The 21376-nt window shown below is 44.3% G+C and overlaps 2 protein-coding genes across 2 annotated transcripts in view; both read left to right on the forward strand.

Moving 5' to 3' along the window:
* The first annotated feature begins 141 nt into the window (after positions 1–141).
* vps25 (vacuolar protein sorting 25 homolog) lies at positions 142–4572 on the forward strand. The gene is made up of 6 exons (XM_047338457.1): positions 142–248; positions 2069–2214; positions 2496–2549; positions 2720–2808; positions 3387–3462; positions 3728–4572. The coding sequence occupies exons 1-6, from the start codon at positions 202–204 to the stop codon at positions 3838–3840; spliced, it is 525 nt and encodes a 174-aa protein (XP_047194413.1). The 5' UTR covers positions 142–201; the 3' UTR covers positions 3841–4572.
* A 910-nt stretch (positions 4573–5482) lies between these two features.
* Positions 5483–21376, forward strand: part of wnk4a (WNK lysine deficient protein kinase 4a) — a 36235-nt gene continuing 20341 nt past the window's right edge. The window contains 4 exon segments of the mRNA XM_035145414.2: positions 5483–5689; positions 5892–6560; positions 20603–20775; positions 21084–21304. Coding sequence (XP_035001305.2) covers positions 5925–6560; positions 20603–20775; positions 21084–21304 — 1030 coding nt within the window. The 5' untranslated portion in view covers positions 5483–5689; positions 5892–5924.

A 21376-nucleotide genomic window follows, 5' to 3' on the forward strand; every position in this document is an offset into this window, starting at 1 on the left:
GAATCATTATTTAATATCTATATAGTTTTATTTATGTTCAAAACAAAGTCTTATAATTATTAAAAGTCTCTATATGTTTGTATTTATCTTTAGTTTATATTCTATGTGTTCTTTAATTCCTTCAGTGAACCTGTGTCGTTGTTCTGCCCGGAGCCCTTTGCGAGGGGGGACGTGTTTCCGGAAGCTGTCAGCGGTGGCACGATGAGCTTCGAGTGGCCCTGGCAGTACAGTTTCCCACCGTTTTTCACGTGAGTTCGCCTTTTCCCCGAGTCTCGTTTTAATCCCACGAACAAAATAGATTATTATCATCCGCTGTTTCTACGTTATCGAGTCGAAATGTGTAGATTTACGAGCTAGCATCCAGTTAGCCGGCTAACTGGCTAACCGGCTAGGGAAGTGGATTTACTCCCTCGGAGGGATTTATTTAGAAAACAAAGTTTATCCCGCAGCTTCTGTCGGTTTCGTTGAGCTCGTGATCTCAGCAGGTCGTCGTGCAAACATCCAAATCAACATTTAACTCAGGGATGGTGTTAGGAGCGAGGTTCAGCTGTGGCTAGCTGTTAGCTCCGTGTCAGATCCGAGCTGTCAGACCTACTAACACGTCCAGGAAACCGGTGGAGCAGACACTTCTTCTGTGACTCGTCCGGTTCTGTGACATGTTGTGGAGCTGCAGCCGCATTTAGACACTTCAGAGGGTTTTGTTTAATGTGATATAGAAATGATCATAACGTCACCGAGCACAGGAGAGGGAGGAAACGAATTCAAAACAAGAGAGAGACATCAAGAGTGCAGGTGGATGGATCACCAGAGAATACAGGTGTTAACATCTGGGCAGATTCCCTAACTATGCTCAGTTTGTTATGTACACTGACAAACAGATGTTACTGTTTTAATAAAGCAGTAAATCATCTTTTCATGATTTGAGCTGAAACTCTTTCAAATAGGTGTTAAGTCAACCTAACAGCTACAGTATGTGGATTATTATTATTTTAATCAATCAATCAAATTCTATTTTTAAAGCCCTTATTCACAAACCAGAATTTGTCTCATAGGGTTTAACAAGGTACACGATCCTCTGTTCTTAACCCTCAAGAGTAAGAAAAACTACAAAAAAATACCTATTAACAGGGGAAGAAACCTCAGAGACAGACTTTGGCAAATTATTTCTATCAATGAGGGTGGACTAAATAACAGAAAGACCTCTCGGTTTAACTCCTTACAGTTCAACAGCACAACAAATGACATCCATCAAAATTAAGTAACATACAGTTGAATCTACGCTTCTTGGAAACTGTTTCTTGTTGCAGGACTGATGTATTATTTTTAACTAGTTGTACCTAATAATCTGCCAACTGATTATTACACTGGAATGTAATTTAATGTTTTGAGCTCTTATACCTTAAAGGTTTGAGTGAGTTGTATTGCAGATGTATGATCACGTGTGTCGTCTGTAGAAGTGATATAAGCAGTGGCTTTTATTATAATAACAACTTCAGCATATTACATGATTGGTCTTTTCTACTCTGTGGTAGAAGAGCGAGGAGAAGAGCACTTTGATGAAGATTAAAAACAACAAGTAACCCTTGGTATTTCAATAGGATCCCACATTTTGATAGAAACAGGTATTTTATCATCACGTTAACCTGTTTCCTAATGTGTGTAGTCACCAGCCTGACTAGACCTATCAAGTCCTAAGTGCTGAAATTCCTGTCAACAAATCTAACACAGACATAACAAGAAAACACAAGGGGACACAATCGTTTCCTGCAGGTAGTAACTGTGTGTTCTGTGCTGTACACTGGTGACTATTTTAAATTATTATGACTCTGCAACCTGTTGATAAGTTATATTCTGATAAGTGTTCAAGTTCCAGTCGTAACACCAGTGACACTCAAACCTCACTGATAGTATGTGATGACTGTGCTGACTCCCGCGGACGCTTCTCTTCAGAAATACTGATTATCTCCTTTAAGGAAGAGGATACAGAAACTAGATCTACAGCTGGATTGAATCTGGTCTGTCTCACTGAAATGAGCTTTATGTCTTCTGCTCGTCTCTTTGCGGACAGGCTACAGCCCAATGTGGACACGAGACAGAAACAGCTGGCGGCATGGTGCTCCCTGGCTCTGTCGTACTGCCGGCATCACAAGCTCTACACCCTGGACATTATGGAGGCTCAGGAAAGCCCCGTGTTCAACAACAAGAAGATAGAACGTATCCTAACCCGTCACCGTGTAAATCCCGAAGCACCAGTTTCAAATCCCACTTGTCGCTCATCATGTTTAGCTCCATTGTTTAACTTGGACTATGAGTCAAAGGTATATAGGCTGCGTCTTTTATTGGGATATAAAATTAAGCTTCACCCAGAGGATATTAACGTTGCCACACATTACAGTACAGGTGGTCATGTCAAAATGATTATATAAAATATCCATTCGTGCATTGAGCACACAAGAGTCAAGTTTATGTTTTATCTTCCCTTAACTGAAGTCCAGGAAAACTGTCAATGGAAGCAATTCAAGTTGTGTTTGAGGAGCTGAGAAAAAAAGGTACATTTTGTTCTGTCTAGATGTTTTTCCTTTGGTCACATTAACTCATTTATGTGTTTTGATCATTCAATTGGAGCCCACAAAATAATTCCATTTTCATTTTCTCACTGCGGAAAATTCTTTCTTGAGAATGAATTGACTTCTTGTGTTATTGTTGCGGCCGACCTCAGGTAACCTGGAATGGTTGGACAAAAACAAGTCCCGGTGTTTAGTCATGTGGAGACGACCAGAGGAGTGGGGCAAGTTAATATACCAGTGGGTGAGTCATCGAACCAGGAGACATCGTGTTCCGTCTGTGAAACTGTGCATTTTTGTTCATTTGTCCAGTTGATAAAAGATGAAGAGAAAGTGCAAAGTGTCCTTTAAAGCGAGTGTCCGTTGTTGATCTAGAACATGTTGTCCGGTATAACAGTTTTATGATGTTATCAAAGCCGCTTAAGATATTTAGTTGCTAATATGCACAACATTATAAGACCTAAGAGACTAAAACATGACTCTGGTTCAAGCTTTTTACAGAATAAATACATGGAACATAGAGTAAATGTGTATTGTGTCCCCGCTAAGATGGAAATACGTAAATAAGGCCTCTGAAATGCGGTTTAAGGAAAAAAACTCACTGACCTGCTGCATGTAAACATATTTCCAGTTTACTACAGTGCATGTAAACATGGTGTTCCATTACATAGGTAACAGGAAGCATGGTTCATAAAGGAGTCTCAGTAAAGCAGGACCTGTTGTGAAAAGTCTGCCTGAATGAACCCGACAAAGAGAACCACACTCAGGCTGCTGGGTTTAGTTCATTCATGACATTTGTTATTTTTTATTGTGATGTTTCAGGTTTCCAGAAATGGGATGAACAACTCTGTGTTTACACTTTATGAGTTGGCCAATGGTGATGATACAGAAGGGGAAGGTATGGACCCATTAAAATGCTCAAAATCAATCTGCATCAATACATTTATTCAGTCTGATTCATTTTGTATTAAATTTTAATCGCTGAGTAAGCAAATATCAACCTGTACCTATACTGCAGCCAGCCACCAGGTGGCGATAAACATTGTTGGCTTACCTTCTGGGGAGCTGTCATGTCAGCCATCTTTATACGCAGTCAATGTTCCAAACAGTAGTTGTTTATTTTCATTCCACCTTCTGACCTGAACCTGACTTTGTTCCTGCAGAGTTTCACGGTCTTGAAGACTGGATGCTTCAGCGCTCGTTGCAGGCTTTACAAACAGAAGGCAAAGCTGAGATCATCACCGTGGACGACGGGAAGGGCGTCAAATTCTTCTGAAGCGGTGCTGGAATCACACTCACGCTGTCTGGGAACCCTCATACTGTACCTTACGGGCAAATTTTTAATATTTAGCCGACTATGGCTACACAGGGTGAACCTCAGAGCCCAGCCTGGAGGATGCTGGCCCAGTAAATGTTGTTGCCTTTTGGTTCGCCCTAGAATTCATAGCCTTTTCTTATTGGAGGAGAGCCAATATGTAAGTGTTTGGGTAAAAAGAGCATTGACACCATGTTCCAAGTTGTCACAGGTAACATTTGTTGCCGTGTAAACATGCAATTAACCGATCAGGGGCGTAGATATGTTTGAATACTTAAGGGAATTATCTTTTCCCACCAGCTGTACCTTTACTCTCTTTATTGTATATACAGGAAGTAAATATATACCGGTTTTCTGGCAATTTTTCCCTGTTAATAAATTTACACTGTAGAATTAGCTCGGGACCTTTGCTCGGCTGTTGTTCCTCCTGTTCCAACCTCGAAAGAAATCCCAGAACACGACACCAGAGGGACTTTTTTTATTTTGAGAATAAAAGCTTCCAGAAGAGGAACTGGGCAGAGACCCGCTCCACCGACCCCGGCTGACGCAGCTGAGTGTAACAACAGCGGACTTCATGTACAGATTGCTGTCATCCTGTCATATTGTGCAGTAGCTACTGTGACACTCCTGTTACTCCCTCTCTCTGTAATCTTTTTTCATATCATGTAGGAAAATAAATTAGTTCTTTGCTAACTTTTGTTTCTTGTACGTCTCTTCACAATGCTGGAAATCTTTTTCCTCCCAATGCGACTTCCCTGAAGTGTCTTTGAGGTTTTTTTTGTGATGCATGATAATGTTAACTGGGCCCCACAGTGCTGACGTGCAGACTCCAGCCACTCTGATGGAGATGAGCTCTAATTTCTGCCTGTAGCTTTACAGTGAGTGACGGAGGCCCAGTCCACTTGCATCATGTGCTGCTGGGTCCCAGCCTGTGGGGGTGACACAGCTCCAGGGACACGTGTGTGTGTGTGTGTGTGTGTGTGTGAGTGTGTGTGTGTCTCTCTGATAACGTGTGAGATCTTGTGGGACAGGTGGGGCCCAATGTGGTCACTGGTGATAAAGGTGTCCTGTTTCTGCAGCAGCTCTCTCCCGGCTGGCTCCCCCTGCAGGCCCGTCCACCCCTGCAGCAGCATCCATTTTCTAATCAAATGAGATTTGAGAGAAGTGACTCATCTTAATTCTGAGAAATGTAAGAAGTTGACGTCTTGATCCGTGAGGGGCCAATTAGAGGAGGAGGAGGAGGAGGAGACATCATGTTCTGTTGCTGCTCTTGCGCACAAGCTGTGAAGTAGTAGATGTCATTTGGCACCTGTTCAGCCAATGAATACTAAGAAAAATAAATACATAAATATATTTCTACTCATTATATAAAAGCAACCTTCCCTTCTTTTACACCTTTGCACAACACTCCTCCAGTTTTAGACTAAAGATAAAATATATCCCCCTGATCTTCTCTGGACACCAATTACGCATAAGAAGTAAAAAATCCAAGCGAAAAACATGATGGTGCATTTTCCAGAGAATTGGTTTTCGGACACTCCTCCGGTGATGTGTTGTAAATTAGTCCCTGCGTGTTCGGAGCTGTGGGCGCGTCCGAGCAGCGCGGGGCGGAGCTGGGAGCGCGCACTGGGAGCGCACAGGACGCGCAGCCCTCCGGTGCCCGGTTGATATAGGCAGCTCCGTCCTTCCAGAGGAGGTTATGGCTGAGGACTCTGTGGAGACAAGAGGACACCGGGGATTATTTGATGGAAACTATGCGTCTTCGTGCGTAATAGTGTGAAATATTTCCTCCACACAGCAGCTGGGATGAGTAAGTATTGTTCTTATTCGTCTTGTTTTGAAAAGAAAGCAACTTTGCAGACGTTTCCAAAGGTGGAACTTTGCCAGTTTATGGTTTAATCTGTGTTTTTAGTTATGTGACAGCCTTTTTTTATTTATTTAAATCCACTCACTCCTTTGACATCATGGAAAAGTAACGCGTCACCTGTCCTCGTGCCGTTTTCCACATCCAGGCTCCAGACCAAGACGGCGTTGAACCTGCCACCATGTCACACGCACAGGTCGAGATAGCAGGACGCGGGTTCCCAGGCCTCCCTGTGGATATGACCGACGAGCGCCTGTCCCGGGTGCCATCCATGCTGAGGACGCACGGCTTGGGCGCACGCAGAAACTCTTACGGGCTCCAGAAAATCAGCATGGACATCGATTCGCCTTTATACAGCGGCGTGCTCTCCAAAGCCCTGTCCTGGTCCGCGGAGAACATCCCGACACTGTGCGAGTCCCGAGCAGAGGAGGAGAAAACCCAGGACTCGCCACCGTGTCCGTCCCCGGTCTCCAGCCCGGGCACCAGCACCAACACGCCCCAGTGCATCCAGGAGCCCGACGCCGGCTCCCTCGCGCCCAGCACCTGGGATCCCGTCCAGAGAACCAGGGGCCAGGACGCCAACTCGGACTCTGAGAGCGACCTGCACAATAAGCAGCACAAGACACTGTCTCGCATCGCCTTTGACACCCAGTCGGAGCAGGAGGAGAAGGAAGACGTGGAGACCAAAGCGGTGGCAACTTCCCCCGATGGAAGGTATCTCAAATTCAACATAGAGATTGGAAGAGGATCCTTCAAGACAGTCTATAAAGGGCTGGACACCGAGACAACAGTGGAGGTGGCGTGGTGTGAGCTCCAGGTAGGATGGACTGATTTCATATTTTCACTTTTTTAACTTTGTTTTTACTCTGAAATAGACTTTTCCCTGTCCCTTTAATGTCCATCACACAAACATTGCATTGTTTACACTGCATACACTGCAACATACCTTCCTCTCTCTTCCCCCATCAACACATGTAAGCCAGGTACTCTAGGTTGATACTTTCCCCTGCCTCCCCCACGTCTCTAACCCTTCCTCCCTCTTCATGTTGAAGCAGCTAATCTACTGCCTTCTCTCCCTGGTTGACCTTGAGTCTGGATGTGTCCGGCCTGTGCCCGGCATCCCAGGTCCTCCTGTCAGCGGTCGGCTCCAACTGAACCTCTCCTCCTGCCACGATCCCCTCTAATCTCTGTTTTCATTATCAAACCGGTGACACAGAGGCCCGGGATCTTTGGAGTGTCTCACTTGTAAACCGGAGGCAGCTGTGATGATCCCCCCCCCTCGGTGTAGTGGTGTGTGATAATAGAGCCTTACGCACTTTGAAATGTTTCCGTCTTGTGATATGGAAGCTGGGGGGGAGATCACGTTCAGCCGGGTGATCCAGCGTGTTGCAGGGCGCTTGTGTTCACGTGTGAACATGTAAACATGAGAGGTGGAACAGACCGACTACTGTTGAACTCTGCTGTCAAGTTGCAGAGGGGTCAGTACATTTTTTTATTACACCCCAGTGTTTGGCCTTTAGACACCAAACAGCCTGGATAGCAGCTGCCCCTTCTCTTGCTGACATGGTTTGATAACACTGGAGGATTTAAAGATTTAAGCTTAACGTCCACCGTTAACGTTTGCCGGTTGTGTGTGACAACCTCAAATTAAGCCCTGTGCCACTGACACTGAACTACAAACCTACTGGCAACAGCTGCTTTTACTCTCTTCAGCCGATCTTAAAGATAATGGACGTTGTTTTTTAAGATACAGCTGCACATGAAAGCACCTTCTCCCTTCGCTCAACAGAAGATGCACAGGGGTAGTCTTTGTCTCGCATGCGAGCTCTGCAGGAAACACCGGAGCAAAGACAGTCAGGGATTATACAGAGTGAAGGGAACCCGCCCTCCAGGCCCAGGCTCCAGCAGCAGCAGGTGGGGACGGCTGCCTCGAGATCCCACCTGTCAGTTCACACAACAGGTGTCTGTTAAGTGGAGATAGACACACAAGTCAGTCCTGGGCCTCTGATGGACACAGATGTCCCGTCACCTGTACTGTAACAACACAAGTCTTTGCTGTCTCACGGCCTCGGGTCAAACACAGGCAGGAGCTCCTCGCTGTTTGTGGTTTTGACTTTTAAAGTAAGCCCCTTGCTTTCGTGGTTCGGAATAAGATTATTACCGGGGGGGCACGCTGGAAAACGAGCACGCTATTTCATCTCCTCGCTTGAGACGTGAGCCCAAACGCTAAGCTCCTTAATCGCTCCTAATAAGCTTAAAGGTGGCCTTTGTTGATATGGTTACTGTTGTGACACGTTAACCTCAAAGGAGACGGACTCGGCCACAGAGGTATTTCTTCTCCAGAGTCGCCACCCGCCCTCTACATGTGCCCCCGATCGCTGAAACCAACACAAAAGCTGGCTGTTGGTGGCTAAACACGATCGCTCCCGTAATGTTGATGGAGCAGCAGCTGAAGGTGCGTCATTGCAAGTCAGGTAGAAATGCCTTAAGCTCCTTTAACTATGTATTACGAGGCCCGAGCTGTAATCTGCAGGAAGTTTAGATAACCAGGAGGAAGTTCAGACAACATCTGTTTTAACCTGATTCCCACTTGGACGGATCATCATTTGAATCAGTCATGATTCCCACTGAGAGACTCGCATGTGTCTTGGCAGCGGCTGCACCGAGCACAGGTCTGTCAGGGCGTTGTCATGGGGAACTTTGTGTTCTAGCACAATAAGTAAACAATGCATTTAGATTCCTCCATGACATGCAACACCATGGCTCATCCAAGACGGCGTTAAACACCAGACGGTCTGAGGTCACTGCTCATAGACAAACCAGATGTTTATATCACGACTGTAATACATCAGAAAAGTAATAAAACAATCAACCTGAAGTATAAGATGATTAGAGACACTTATATTTTGCATTATCAGCCAAAATCGATCTCCTCACAGACATACCAGCCCCAGCATATGCAGTATGTCCGCTGATTAAATCAAGAAATATCTGTCATAGCCTGTAAATAAAGATGGACGGCATGACGCATCTCGTTTCTGTCATTTTAAGTTGTTAATTATTCATGTGATGCTATAAAAACAAGGTGAAAAGTAATTATTGACAGATGAGACTGGTCGAGTGGGTTTATTTACGGCACCTCGTTTCCCAGGCTCCATTCCCCGGTTGCTACTGCGCAGAGCAGACATCTAAAAAGTTAAGCCCTTACAATTCGGGGAGCAGAAAGCAAATCATCCCATTCACTACATGTCTTACTGCAGTTTCTAAAAAAGTGGAACGTCTACATGTATGTTTAAAGCAACCTGGTACCTGGTAAATCCAAACACTTTCCCGGGTGGCAGCTCGCAACCCTTCCCCCAAAGCTCCACAGGTGACTGGGTGTAATATAGGCATCATCGACAGAGCTTGGAAGGAAATGCAGTGGTAATAAAAAATGGATGAGCTATTGCAATCGTTCCCTCCCACTCCCATTCATCACGCCGTGACAGAGGGTTTACAACCCGCTGTCACTCTGCTGGCGAATGTCACTCATTGCTGAGTTCACAAAAGTACAAGAAGTATGACGAGCTGCCGTCACTGAACAGACCTGTTCCCTTTTAAAGGGCACCGGATGATTTAATTCAGCAGTTCTCTTCAGGAGATATGTTTATCCTCTCGTGTTTCGCTTTTAACCTTAAAGCAGCACACGCTCTGTAATCATGCTCCGTGTAAACAGCCTCACCACAGCCACCTGTATTCAGCATTATCAGAGTTTACATGGGCCGGTTGAGTGCATTTAAAAAAAAAGAAAACTGACCCACAAGCAATTAGCCTGCTCTTTTGATGCATAAATACCAGCAGAGAGACAGTTTTCTGCTGATGGAGACAAACCGTGCTGTAAAAGGTGGTGAACTCCGTGTGTGGTCGTGGTTTCTGTTGATGTCACAAACTTTTTATTTTTAATTTGAGTACAATCGAATCCTGTCCTGAAACACATACAGTCTGTCTCCAGGTGATACTGCACAGTGTGGGCCATTATTACTCATTGTTACCGGCAGTAAATCTTCATTAACTTGCCCACAGGAGGTTCCAAAATACAGATGTAAGGATGTTCACTGGTATTAAAAAGTGTGAGCTCATCACCTCCGTCCTAAACTCTCCTCTCTGGCTCCCTGTTCATTTTACAATCAGTTTCAAGGCTTTTCTATTTGCGCTAAATTGTAATAACCCATCTTATATCTCAGTCTTTCATGCATTAAAAATCTAGTTCTGAAGCAATTTGAATATTTAATTGATGACAAAAAAATAATAATTTTGAGCAGAATCAGTTTCTATGTTAGTTGCAGCTTTTACCTGTTTGTTTAGAGGTCATTAGTCTCAAAGAGCCGGAGTTACCTGAGGACAAATATTAGGAGCAGGGGGGGGGATGTGTGGTGGAAGATTTACATCACCCCCGCTGTAATAAGAGCAGGGAGCATTACTGTCGAAGTGAGAGTGGGCTCATGGGGTAAAAGCTGCACTGTTTATGCTTGAACTCCGAGTTTAAAGCTCATATAATAACAGCAGGTCAAATTAAATCTGTAGAACCCTATTAACCTCCTGCTACCGGCTCGGCACAGTTTGTATTTTGACTTATGAGGCTAAATAACAAATTATTAATCTAATTTGGCTCAAGTCCTGGATTTCTGTTGCCCCTCCCTCCCTCTCGCTCTCGCTCTCTCGCTCTCGAGCTATAGCCTTGGCCTCATACAGTCCTGGCTGTGTAACCTTTATCTGAATGTGGCTAGTGTTCAGTGACACAACACAAGCTGTGGGCTTCCTATCAGTTCTACTGTAGCCAACATCAACCCTGTCTTTCCTTGTAGGGGCCATGCTGAAGCCAGATGCAGCTTATCAGAGCCGGCCAATGTTCTCTGAGGAGAAAGTGAAGGAGGCCCCGCGACGATAGTCGGCGTTTACACACGGCAACGCGTCACTTTGACGTGAGGGCTGTTTGTTTTGTTTGGGTTTTTTTTTAATTAGCGCTGCACAGTCCTGAGAGGAAGGCCACCCTGCGTCACCTATAAAACTTGTACTGTACTAAATGTGCGTTTATTCTGCGATTGCTGCTGCAAGATACAGCTTGTCTGCATCGCACAGTTTTCACTCAGCGCTGGGACTAGATAACAGTGTCGCATTGGCTGCTGTTGATAGTAAATGAGTGTCGTTTCAGGCTGGATAATGAAGGTGCAAGCTGGGGCAGCGTGGTGGCTCTGTGTTCAGGGGCCCCGGGGCCGTTGGGTGTGTTTGTATGTTTCTACTGGAAACGAAGGTGCTTGTAGGTGTGAGGGCGAGCATGAATGTGTGTTTTCCTGTATGTCTTGGCTGTGTGATGGGTTGTTTACTGTACCCTGCCTTCTACCTAATCTGTGCAGGGGGGGGGCTGCAGGCTGTGACCTTTAGGGGAGAAGAGGGTCCAGGAAAGAAATGGTAAAGAAAAGAAAAGAGGGATTTAAATTTAAATGTTTCTAAAGTTTAAAAATGTGTTTAAGTCCCATCAAAGATAAGTAACAAATGTAGTTTTATAATAGTAAAATAAACTTGCTCACGTTGAAGTCATAATACAATAGCTTGAGTAGTTGGTTTTGGATTTACGGAAAGTTCAACATGATAGCTCAGATAAGCCTTTATTAGTCAGGCTTCATTCAAACACAGTAATCAGACTTTCTGTTTGTTTTGTATTTAAGACCTTAACAAACATCCACAATATTCTTTCAACTCACAACATTAAATATGTAAATATATCATATCATCATATTTGGAAAATGCATTGATCAGCAGTTGGAGTAAAAGTGAGTATAAAGTACAGTATCGAAGTAAATATACTTTGTTACATCCCACCAGTGTCAGTACTGCACTTAACTCTGCAGGACACAAACTGGGAAACTGGGTTTTCATCCTCCAGATGTAATGGCTGAGCTTTTGTACTTTTACATGCAGTTGTGTACTCCTGGTAAAAGCTGAGTCTCTGCTGAGTCACTGCTTTTATGGGGCTCCTTCTGTGTAGAGACTCTTTATGTGAGAGTTTTAAGTGTGTACTCCAGGTTTGTTAAGAGTTTTTTAGCTGCCAGTAATAGAACTCTGATGACCCATATTTTACACAATCTCTAACTCTGCTGCTCGATGTTTTTCTTAGATAGAGGTCACAGCGGAAAGCTTGTATCTTTTTAAAGGCTTTATCCTCTTGAGATTCTCTTAAAGTGACATCAACTCATTCTTCCTTTGTATTTCTGCAGCAGTATTTGCATTTGTTTGGTCATTTTGCTCTTGTCTGCTCTTTGAATGTGTGTTTGTGTCCTGGATGTTCACGCATTATTCTTGAAGTGGTGCTTGTGCTTAACCCTTATTCAGATTATGTCTTTCCTCTGATTATAAACACATATCGATGTCTCGGTTCAGCTCGTCTCTCTTTGGCAAAGCTCAACATCTCATGTGCTTGAGAGATCTTGTTCTCTGACGGCTGTCCTGACTTTCATCCGCAGCCTGTAGGAGAAATATCAGTTATTTCACTTTGGGGGAATAAAAAAAGTCTTCTCACCTCCGTGTTTTTCATATTGACAGTGTGAGACTGTACAGTCGTTCCTCTGGGGGAAAAACATGTGGTCAGCGTGCAGCAGAGGCCTGAGTCCTGCTTCCTAAACACACCAAAGAACTCAGGTTTTAATAGCTGTTAGGGCTCTGAGGCCATAGTTGGTAAGGGAAAAGCCTGCTCCTCGGGGTAACCTCTGGTCATCTCTGAACCGGCCATGTGTGTCGGAGCGTGCAGGACGGAGGCGGCAGGAGTGTAAATGTGCTCCGAGTTGCCATGTGAGTCCTGGGATGATGAATCGGCCATTGGTGTACAGTGATGACTCCGCCTGTTTGTGCTCCGTCACCTTGCAGTGCCCATCGACAAACACTCGGATGTGTTTTCTGAGTCAACAGAAAGTCTCGAAGCTGTGTGGGTTTCTGAGGTGCTCACGTTCATGCTCTGGGAAATCATTTAGACTCCTCGCAGAGTCGAGGATTCATAAATCTTTCATGTTGTTGCCTCCCTGGGACACGGGCCCCCCCTCCCCCCCTCGCATACCGTCACTTCGTAAACTATATCCGGTCCTGTTTGCCAGTGGCACTTGATAGCACATCCCTGTTTGTCGCTGTAACACTATGCTGCTGCCCGGCGCTAGATACCAAACTTACAGTAACACACGGTTCGAGTTTCCAAACATCTCAGTTCAAGCGTTTCAGTTTGTCGGACTATTACAAAGACAAAACACAAATCTTTATTTGATTCTGAAGTGAATAAAAGAATGTAGAAATTCTTTCCAGATATTTGGAATTTCCAGATATATTTGAGGGTTTTTTATCAGCTTTAACTTCGCATAACGTTATATTAAAACAAGGCCGAGCAGCATCGAGATGAAAGCAACTTCTCTGCCTCCCGGCTGCTGCTGAGCCTGAGGTCACGACAATTTCAAAAGGCTTTGCTGTTACACTCTTGAGGTCACATCTCCGGCAGTTCCCGACAAAGCTTTGCATGTTGCCTGGAGAAGCAGATGTGTGGAGATTCCTGCATCTGGACGTTGTCGTCCAAAGGAAAAAAAAATGCTTGAATGAATTTCAAACTCTTCCCGGGATTCACGAGAAAACAGTGACTCATTTCAAGGAATTGTGATCAGGCTGAGAAAATATTAAATCAAAAGGTAATTGCTTCGTTAATGATGAATAATTTAGGGTTATTTATCATCTAATAGGAACAACCTTTAGGTTGCCAGGTGTTCAGTGATGTTTACTCCATCACAACACATTCTTTGTCTTTATCAAGAAAACTTGAACAGGTTCATTTACCACTAATTCAAACATCCTGAGGAAATCAGACTGGCTGACTCCTTTTAATTGTACTTAAAAACATATTTATTTAATTGTGCTTTTACTGGGCTTGTGGTCAAACTTATTTTTCTAGGTCACCTTATAACTGCGATTTTATACTATTCTTGTAACACCTATTTATTTTATTATTTTTTATATTGTTCTACTTATTTATTTTATGGATAACAAACATTTATAGATGCATTATTTCAAATCAAAAGGCAAAATAAATCGTTTGTTCACAACCTGGCCGACCTAAAGTTGTTGTATTTGTTGTTATTGTGGCTTATAAGTGATCAACAAAGTATTACTGAAAGATTTATTAACACATAATCATTAGTTATAGCTTATAAAACTTGTATTAAACGGTACCAATATGTTGCATACATTAAATCGAGTATAGTTTATCTTTACACTTCCTTTCCATTGTGCTTTAAACAATAATCTTACATAACCGGGCCTGTAGAGGCTTCTTGTAATCTGAATATTTACCTAGCAACGATCTAGTGTTTGCACAGGTACAACTCATATGTTTAACATGAGAGTCAACTTAAATGAACTGTAACCACAAGCAACTGGATCACTGTTGGGACCCACCTCTTTCAAACAGTAACACTGTGACACTGGCACCAGAGTCTGAGGAGTCTGCCCCGGGGGACATACTTTAACAAGCTGTCAGATGTGAAGAGTCATGAACTTGTTGAGGCCCGTGCTCTGGTAACGGTAGCCTGGCTGATAAATATTGTTTTAAAGTAATTTGGGTGAGAGCTTTCTCGGAATCAGACCGTAGGAGCTTGACAGTTTCACTCACGTTAACGATTAGATCCAATCTGAGCTGCGAAACTGCCAATAAAAATAGATAATAGATGTAACTGTGGCAGTTCAAAGCCCTTTTCTGATTTGTGTTCACGCCACACAAATGATTTACGCCCTCGTTGTAGCGTTAGCATGTGTCTGTTACAACCCCCACGATGGCAAGTTGTCTGGAGGTCGATGACATTAATCAATATTAACAATAAATATATAAAACAATAAAATACAGCGTTCTTGTTTTACACTTCAATAAATGTTGGCCCGTAAAAAGTACAAAAGCAAAGCATGAAGAAAAATCTGAACGATGATTCCACAAAGTTTATTGTTTAGGAGCCAACAGGTTCGTCTTCCTGCGACGGAACAGGACGAGGCTGTTGTGTCCTAACGCACAATTTTCAATAATATCCTTTGCTGTCCAGGATGAGCAGTGGCTAAATATATGTTGCTTATTCGTGGAAGTGCACGAATCTCATGTGACACACGACTTGTTTATTGAATCCTCACACAGCTGCTCCATTAAGCTTTAAGCAGTGGGACGGGTGTAAACAAGGCTGCTATAGTGAACTGTGGTGGAGTTCAGTTTTCGTTCAGAAATTCAGATATATCATAAGTATTATCACCTCGTTTCAACTGCGTTCATCACAGAAAGCCTGTCATAACCAAGCTCCAGGTTGTTCGACCTTGCTGTAACATGTGCTCTCCGTTGTTTCTCACACTCGTCATGTTGACGCTGTACTTTTCAAGACACAAACTCCTCCGGGCTGTGTCCTCCAGGCGTCTTGTGATCTGGCCGTGGTTCTCTGGGTTTTGCCGAAGAGGACAAAGTGTTTGTTCCCGTTCACGCTCCTCTCTCCAGATGACATTACACTGGGCGAGAACAGCTAATATGCTCTCTCCCCTCCAGTATTTGGCAGGCCCGCTTCCCCTCGCAGGGTTATTCAACCAGAGTAGGACAGGAATGTCCTCTCGTCTGTGTTTAACCGGAGGTCGCAGGTGCCACAGGTCAGAGCGGTTCGTCAGATTGTTGCATACACACCAATCCGAGTGTCCCAGTCATAAAGGGGCTGTTGTTTATGTATAATTCACAATTTATGATCAGTCCGGGTAAGTCCCCAACCATCTCACATATAAACATTTGTTGTGCTGCCAACCGTTCAACCGTTGCATCTGACAATTACAGCATTTAATCCACACCTACTCGCAACTGTAGGATTCTTTGTCTTTGCCATAATCACAAGCTCCACAACACGAGACAATGTAGTGGTGCTCACTGACAAGAGGAGATGAGGTAGATCTGGCAGCAGCGAAGGAAAAGTAACCAGTCACGGTAATTGCACAATATGAAGCTCAGTTTGAAAGCAAAGAGGATATGGAGGGAAGTCTTAAGTGACCGTGCTATTAAGTGCAGAGCAGTTTATAGAAGGTTGAGGTTTCAGCGAGGGACTAAAAGCAAACAGCAGACAGTTAAAAGATGTTAAGTATAACAAAGTAAACACAAGTGAAGATAGAAGATCTCCTAGTTCGCAAACACACTCATGACAGTCTCTCAGACGAGGTGGTGCAACAGCTCTGTACGGTTCCGACGACACAGGCTCGCACTTGTGCACAGACACAAAGAATAATAACTTTATTCATACGGCACTTTCCAAAACACACTTTACAAAGTGGTTTACGTGGTTGGAACAGGATTAAAACATTTGAGGAGCCAGAAATAAAACATTCAATTAGAGTGCATAACTCCGGCAAGGCCCAGCAGTCACTTTATGAAGCTACGCTTAAATTCACTAGATCCTACAAACAAATGCAGACAAAAACATATTTTGTTCTTGTTGGAGGTATTGAAAATAATAAAATATAAAGAAATATAAAGAAAAAACATTGGCCAATATATCTGTCATTTAATTAGTATCTGCCTCCAATCCAGTTTCGGTTGGACTATGAAATCTATTCACATCGAGAAAACGTCTCTCGACTAAATGGACAAAGAGCTTCTTGACCCACCCGCTATCAGAGACGGTGTAATCCTACATCGAGCCCTCTCTTACTTGTGCAGGTAATTAGCCGGGCGCCACAAGTTAGGTCAGGTTGTCAGAGTGAGAGCAGCAGTCAGAGGCTGGTCTGAGTCCTCAGCCCTTTTCAGATTAACCTCCCTCTGCCCGCTCCATTTACAGAACACGTTGGGCTTTCCTAGGAAGGAGCACACTGTCGCCTCAGTCCTCACCTGCAAACATCTAAATGCAACACTGCGCCAGTGTGAGTGCCTACGTGTGTGTTTACCCCGAGGGTATGTCCGTGTCAGAGGGGTGAGGTCAGACCTGTCTTCCCCCCACTTTGCCTTTGACCTCGATCCTGGCGAGTCAGTCGTCAGCGCCTGTGATGGACAGTGGTTCGGTGACGCTGCTGACGCTGTGCAGGTCCTGTCCCTGCATTCTCTCCCTGAACTCTGGTCTTCGTCAGCAGGACTCTTGACTGTCAAAATCTGGAGCGTCGCGAGTTATGACCTGCCAGCAGCACTTTCAATAATAAGTTCATGACAGGAAGAAATGCTTCAGTTTACCTGTCGCCCTCTTAGTCCCGAAAAGAATTCAAACAGAGGTCAGGGCAGATTGAATTGGAAGATCTCTGGAATTACACAAAATGTTCTGACTTGTTTCCCCCTCAGTCCTTTGTCTACTTTTAACAGCTGCTTTTGAAGCGCTGCCACTGATAACATCTATTTATCCATTCCTCAATTAACTGACTAATTGTTTCATCTATAAAATTTCTGAAACATTTTAATGACATAAGCTGGAGAAAAGGACCGAAGCGAACATTTTTCTTGACTTAATTAAAGCTACATTATCCAAGTTCTGGAAATCTGTTCTGGTATCATCCATTTTTTTTACTACACGGATGATTATTATGACTCTTAATACTGTCATTACACTAATTGATGAAATTATAGAGCATTATGGTAATTTTGGCATTATCGTACAGTGGGAAACATTAACCTGGAAAAAGGATAATTATACCCTTCAACCCCTGACTTCAGGTTGTTCTGATTGGTTGGAAAAGCGAGACTCACTCAAAATATTTGCAGTGATGCCTGTGTTGACAAAGTTGAATATATATTATTCCTCTGTGCCGTACAGGTCCATTAGTTTTGTTTTACCAGAAATGATTGAAAGCACAGGAACGAGGGACTCTATTATACTGTGAGACAATTCTAGTTGAAGAAGTTAAACTACATGTTTTAAATATTGACGCTTTCATAAGGAACAAACGGGCTTGACTTTGAACTCCAGGAAAAGTATTTTCTTCTCATGGACGTATAATATAAGAGACAGAGAGAATAACACCAGCTTTATCCTTTAAATCAAACATGTTGTCAAGTCGTTTGATGGACTTTATCTTTTCAGCACTGCCCTGAGCATCATTCGTAACGTGCATGTCCAAGTGTTCAAGACATGAATATGAAACGCTGCTTCTAACCCTTAACACACATTCCTGCAGCCAACACCCTGTATGACTGAATCCATTTTTGGGATTCTGTGTGGATTCCTACAGATACTGCAGCCCGACCACTCGCTGCCTGGCTGTTGCCCAGAGCCCCGGGCGCACTGACTGTATCTCTCTGAGTGCAACATCGGTGCCGTACAAACTCCTCGTACCCGCATTCAAGCCGCAGAGTTACACCACCTGGTTTTGGTGTAGATGTTGGCTGACGTGTCGTGTCCATGTCCTGGTTGTCATAATAGGGGCGTTGACAGGGACGTCTTAATGCCAGTGGCTCTTCTACCATTGACACTGCTTATGTAACTCCGCCTCTTTGGCACCGAGCCCACGAATTTCCACCACTGGCTGTTGCAGACCCCCAACACATAAACACACACACACACACACACACACACACACACACACACACACACACACACACACACACACACACACACACACACCTCCCAGCGGCTAAGAATAAATCGTCTTGCTGAAAGATCTGACTTTTAGCCGCGGCTCATTTAACACACCTCTGAATCTGTTCTGTTTCTGTGGATATACCCACTTGTCTTTTCAAAACAGAGATGGTTTGTTTTTGTGGCTCCCCCCCCCCACGGCCTTCTCCGCTGTTACACAACGTTTTTGGCCTGGTTTTGGCCTCAAGGGGGCAGGGGCAGGAGACAGGTGGGGGCAGAGAGATGCAGTCGAATATCCTGGGGAAAAGTTAGATAGATACTCAGCTGTCAGCGGATGATTCCCTTTACAACCGTAGACACATATCGTTAAATCAAATTTAGAGTTAAACTTTCCATAATAATGAGAGAAATATTGGTGGTCATTCCTCTTATTATTTGGTGGTTGTTTGAAAAGTCTCAGTCGATATTGAGCAACACTTTATGGCTGGTTTTCCTTTCTGCTTTCTGTCACAGCTAACAGCACAGTGTTTACTGGGAGGAGGCTCTGTTGTGTTACCCTGAAATGATCCAGATCCGGCACCAATGCGACGGGATGACGCCACTGCAGCGTTAACACAGCTCACACACTCTGTGCTTTTGTTGTCTCCGTCTGTGCCTGATTTCTTTTTCATTACTCGTTAAACTTTTTAACATTTTAAATGAACAATTTTCTCAGATTTGAGTCGGGGACTGGTTTTGATGAGTCACATGAAATATTCGCTCCAGTTCGCTGTTCATGAATAGCGTTGTTCAGAGTGGCCACAGCAGGATTTTCTGCTTCTTCCAAGAACTCCCCCCATTTTTATGCATTTCAGTATTTTGCAGCCGTGCCATGCAGCAAGCCAGGCCCTAGTGAATCCTGTGGTTTTGGAAGTGGCGGGTTTCTGCAAGAGGCTCAGCCGCGCGCCACAGCTAATGTGTCCTACACTGACTCTGTGCGGCAACAGCCACCATCTCCCCCGTGCAAGCGACTATCCACGGGAGACGTAACTCGCTACACGGGGGGTCTGATGTTATCACACTTAGATAATAACCAGATGTCCATCAACCAATAAACCCACTGACTCACTCACCCTGGCGCTCGTGTAATGCACACACTCACCCTGATTTGTGTCATATTACTGGCGTTTCCTTTTACTTCAGAACAGCGATGCGTCGACCTTAAAGCTGGAGGATGCATGTACATCTGTATGATCTATTACCGTCATGTAGGAATCATGACTCTTCCTCATGGCGGTCGTACACATGAGGAAGAGGCTGCAGCCTGTGTTCACATCATGAACTGATCACTATCGACCTAAAAGCAAAGCACTCAGTCAGAAGTCGCCTCTTGCTCAAGAGCTCGGGGCCTGTTTGAATGGTTGGTGTGATGTGGAGGTTTGACAGGTGACTGCTGCAGGTAAAATGGGGCCTTTCTTTGTGTGACTTCAGTGGCTCCTGAGACAGTTGGTGCATTAACTGCAGCAGCACCTCCTTGCTCACTGGGAAAAAGAGCGGAGAGGAAGGAGAAAGTGTAGCGGTCACGTTGATTGTAAGCATAAACATATGCAGAGCATTTTTTCCCAGAATTCTGCCTCAATGCAGGATTCATGGCCCCCGAAGTCTCCCCGGAGTTTTCCGACCAACCACCCACCGCAGACTGAGTTACTCCAGCAGCAGTAAAATTGGTCCATTCATCCAAGAGGAAGCACAAAAATGTCTTTGTTCCTGCAGCATGATTGCAGTGTTTGGTTCAGTTTAACATGGATTTGGGGGGAAAACCTGCTCCTTCAATCTGTAAAGTCCGACCTCCCCTTGTTGGAAAGTGAATGTGATTATGTAACCGAGGGGTCACCCAGATGGACCAGCCTGTGGTTTCCAGTCCCCCAGTGAGCTCATTAGCTAAAGTAACAGCGATTTATCAAATTGGTCTTGTGTATTTGTGTGTTTTTAACATACTACGTAACCAGCCTGCAGGATAACCAGTGACAGGAGCGGAGCTCCACCTTCGCAGGGCTGTGACTCCCCGTCAACACAAGCACTTTCTGTGGTCAACAAAACAATCTCAACCCACAGCAATTATAATAATTGATTATGTCAAATGATTTCTTATTTATTTTTTTAACTAGCAGACAGTTGCCGTGTTTACATGTGCTCTGTTCTCCTGGTTATAATTGAATTATCCTGTCATATCTTGAATAAGCTCAAAATTTTACAAAAATAATAATCAGTCATGTTCATGTAAATGTGCTTTTCTTCGTCTCTGCAGACCCGTAAGCTGACGAAGGCGGAGCGGCAACGCTTCAGCGAGGAAGTGGACATGCTGAAGGGGCTGCAGCACCCGAACATCGTCCGCTTCCACGACTCCTGGAAGTCGACATCGAAGGGCCACAAGTGCATCATCCTGGTGACGGAGCTCATGACGTCAGGCACGCTCAAAACGTGAGTCTGGGGATCCTCTAAACTGCAGCCGCCCTTAAAGAAATGTCATTTATTTTTCTCACACCGTGGACGTCATCTTTCTAAATAACAGGAGACATGTCCTCTGTAGCAACCAGAACATTTGTGTCGTGTTTGACAGTTTGTCTTTTGCTTTTAAAGTCATGATAAAAAGGAGCAGACAGAAGTTACTCTGTTCTGGGAGAGGATTCAGGAAACAAACTACTTTTAAAACTTCCTCTGGGCTGTCAAAATAAAAAGAATTATTCTCAAGTACCCAAAAGAAAAGCTTCCTCCTTCTTTTGTTTCAGGTATTTGAAAAGGTTCAAGGAGATGAAGCTGAAGCTGCTGCAGCGCTGGAGTCGGCAGATCCTCAAAGGGCTCCACTTCCTGCACACGCGCGCTCCTCCCATCATCCACCGGGACCTCAAGTGTGACAACATCTTCATCACCGGCCCCATCGGCTCCGTCAAGATCGGAGACCTCGGCCTGGCCACCCTCAAAAGTGCCTCTTTTGCTAAAAGTGTCATTGGTGAGTGTGGAGTTTGGTCTGCGTGTGTTTACCCTGCTCAAATAATTTACACAAATATCACTTTCCACTGAT

This window comes from Hippoglossus stenolepis, chromosome 21, assembly GCF_022539355.2.
Source record: "Hippoglossus stenolepis isolate QCI-W04-F060 chromosome 21, HSTE1.2, whole genome shotgun sequence".
Lineage (NCBI taxonomy): Eukaryota > Metazoa > Chordata > Actinopteri > Pleuronectiformes > Pleuronectidae > Hippoglossus > Hippoglossus stenolepis.

Coding starts and splice junctions, on each gene's coding strand:
- vps25 (XM_047338457.1), top strand. CDS start 202: ATGAGCTTCGAGTGGCCCTGGCAGTACAGTTTCCCACCGTTTTTCAC. Junction 249..2,068: donor AGTTTCCCACCGTTTTTCAC/GTGAGTTCGCCT, acceptor CTTTGCGGACAG/GCTACAGCCCAATGTGGACA. Junction 2,215..2,495: donor CAACAACAAGAAGATAGAAC/GTATCCTAACCC, acceptor ACTGAAGTCCAG/GAAAACTGTCAATGGAAGCA.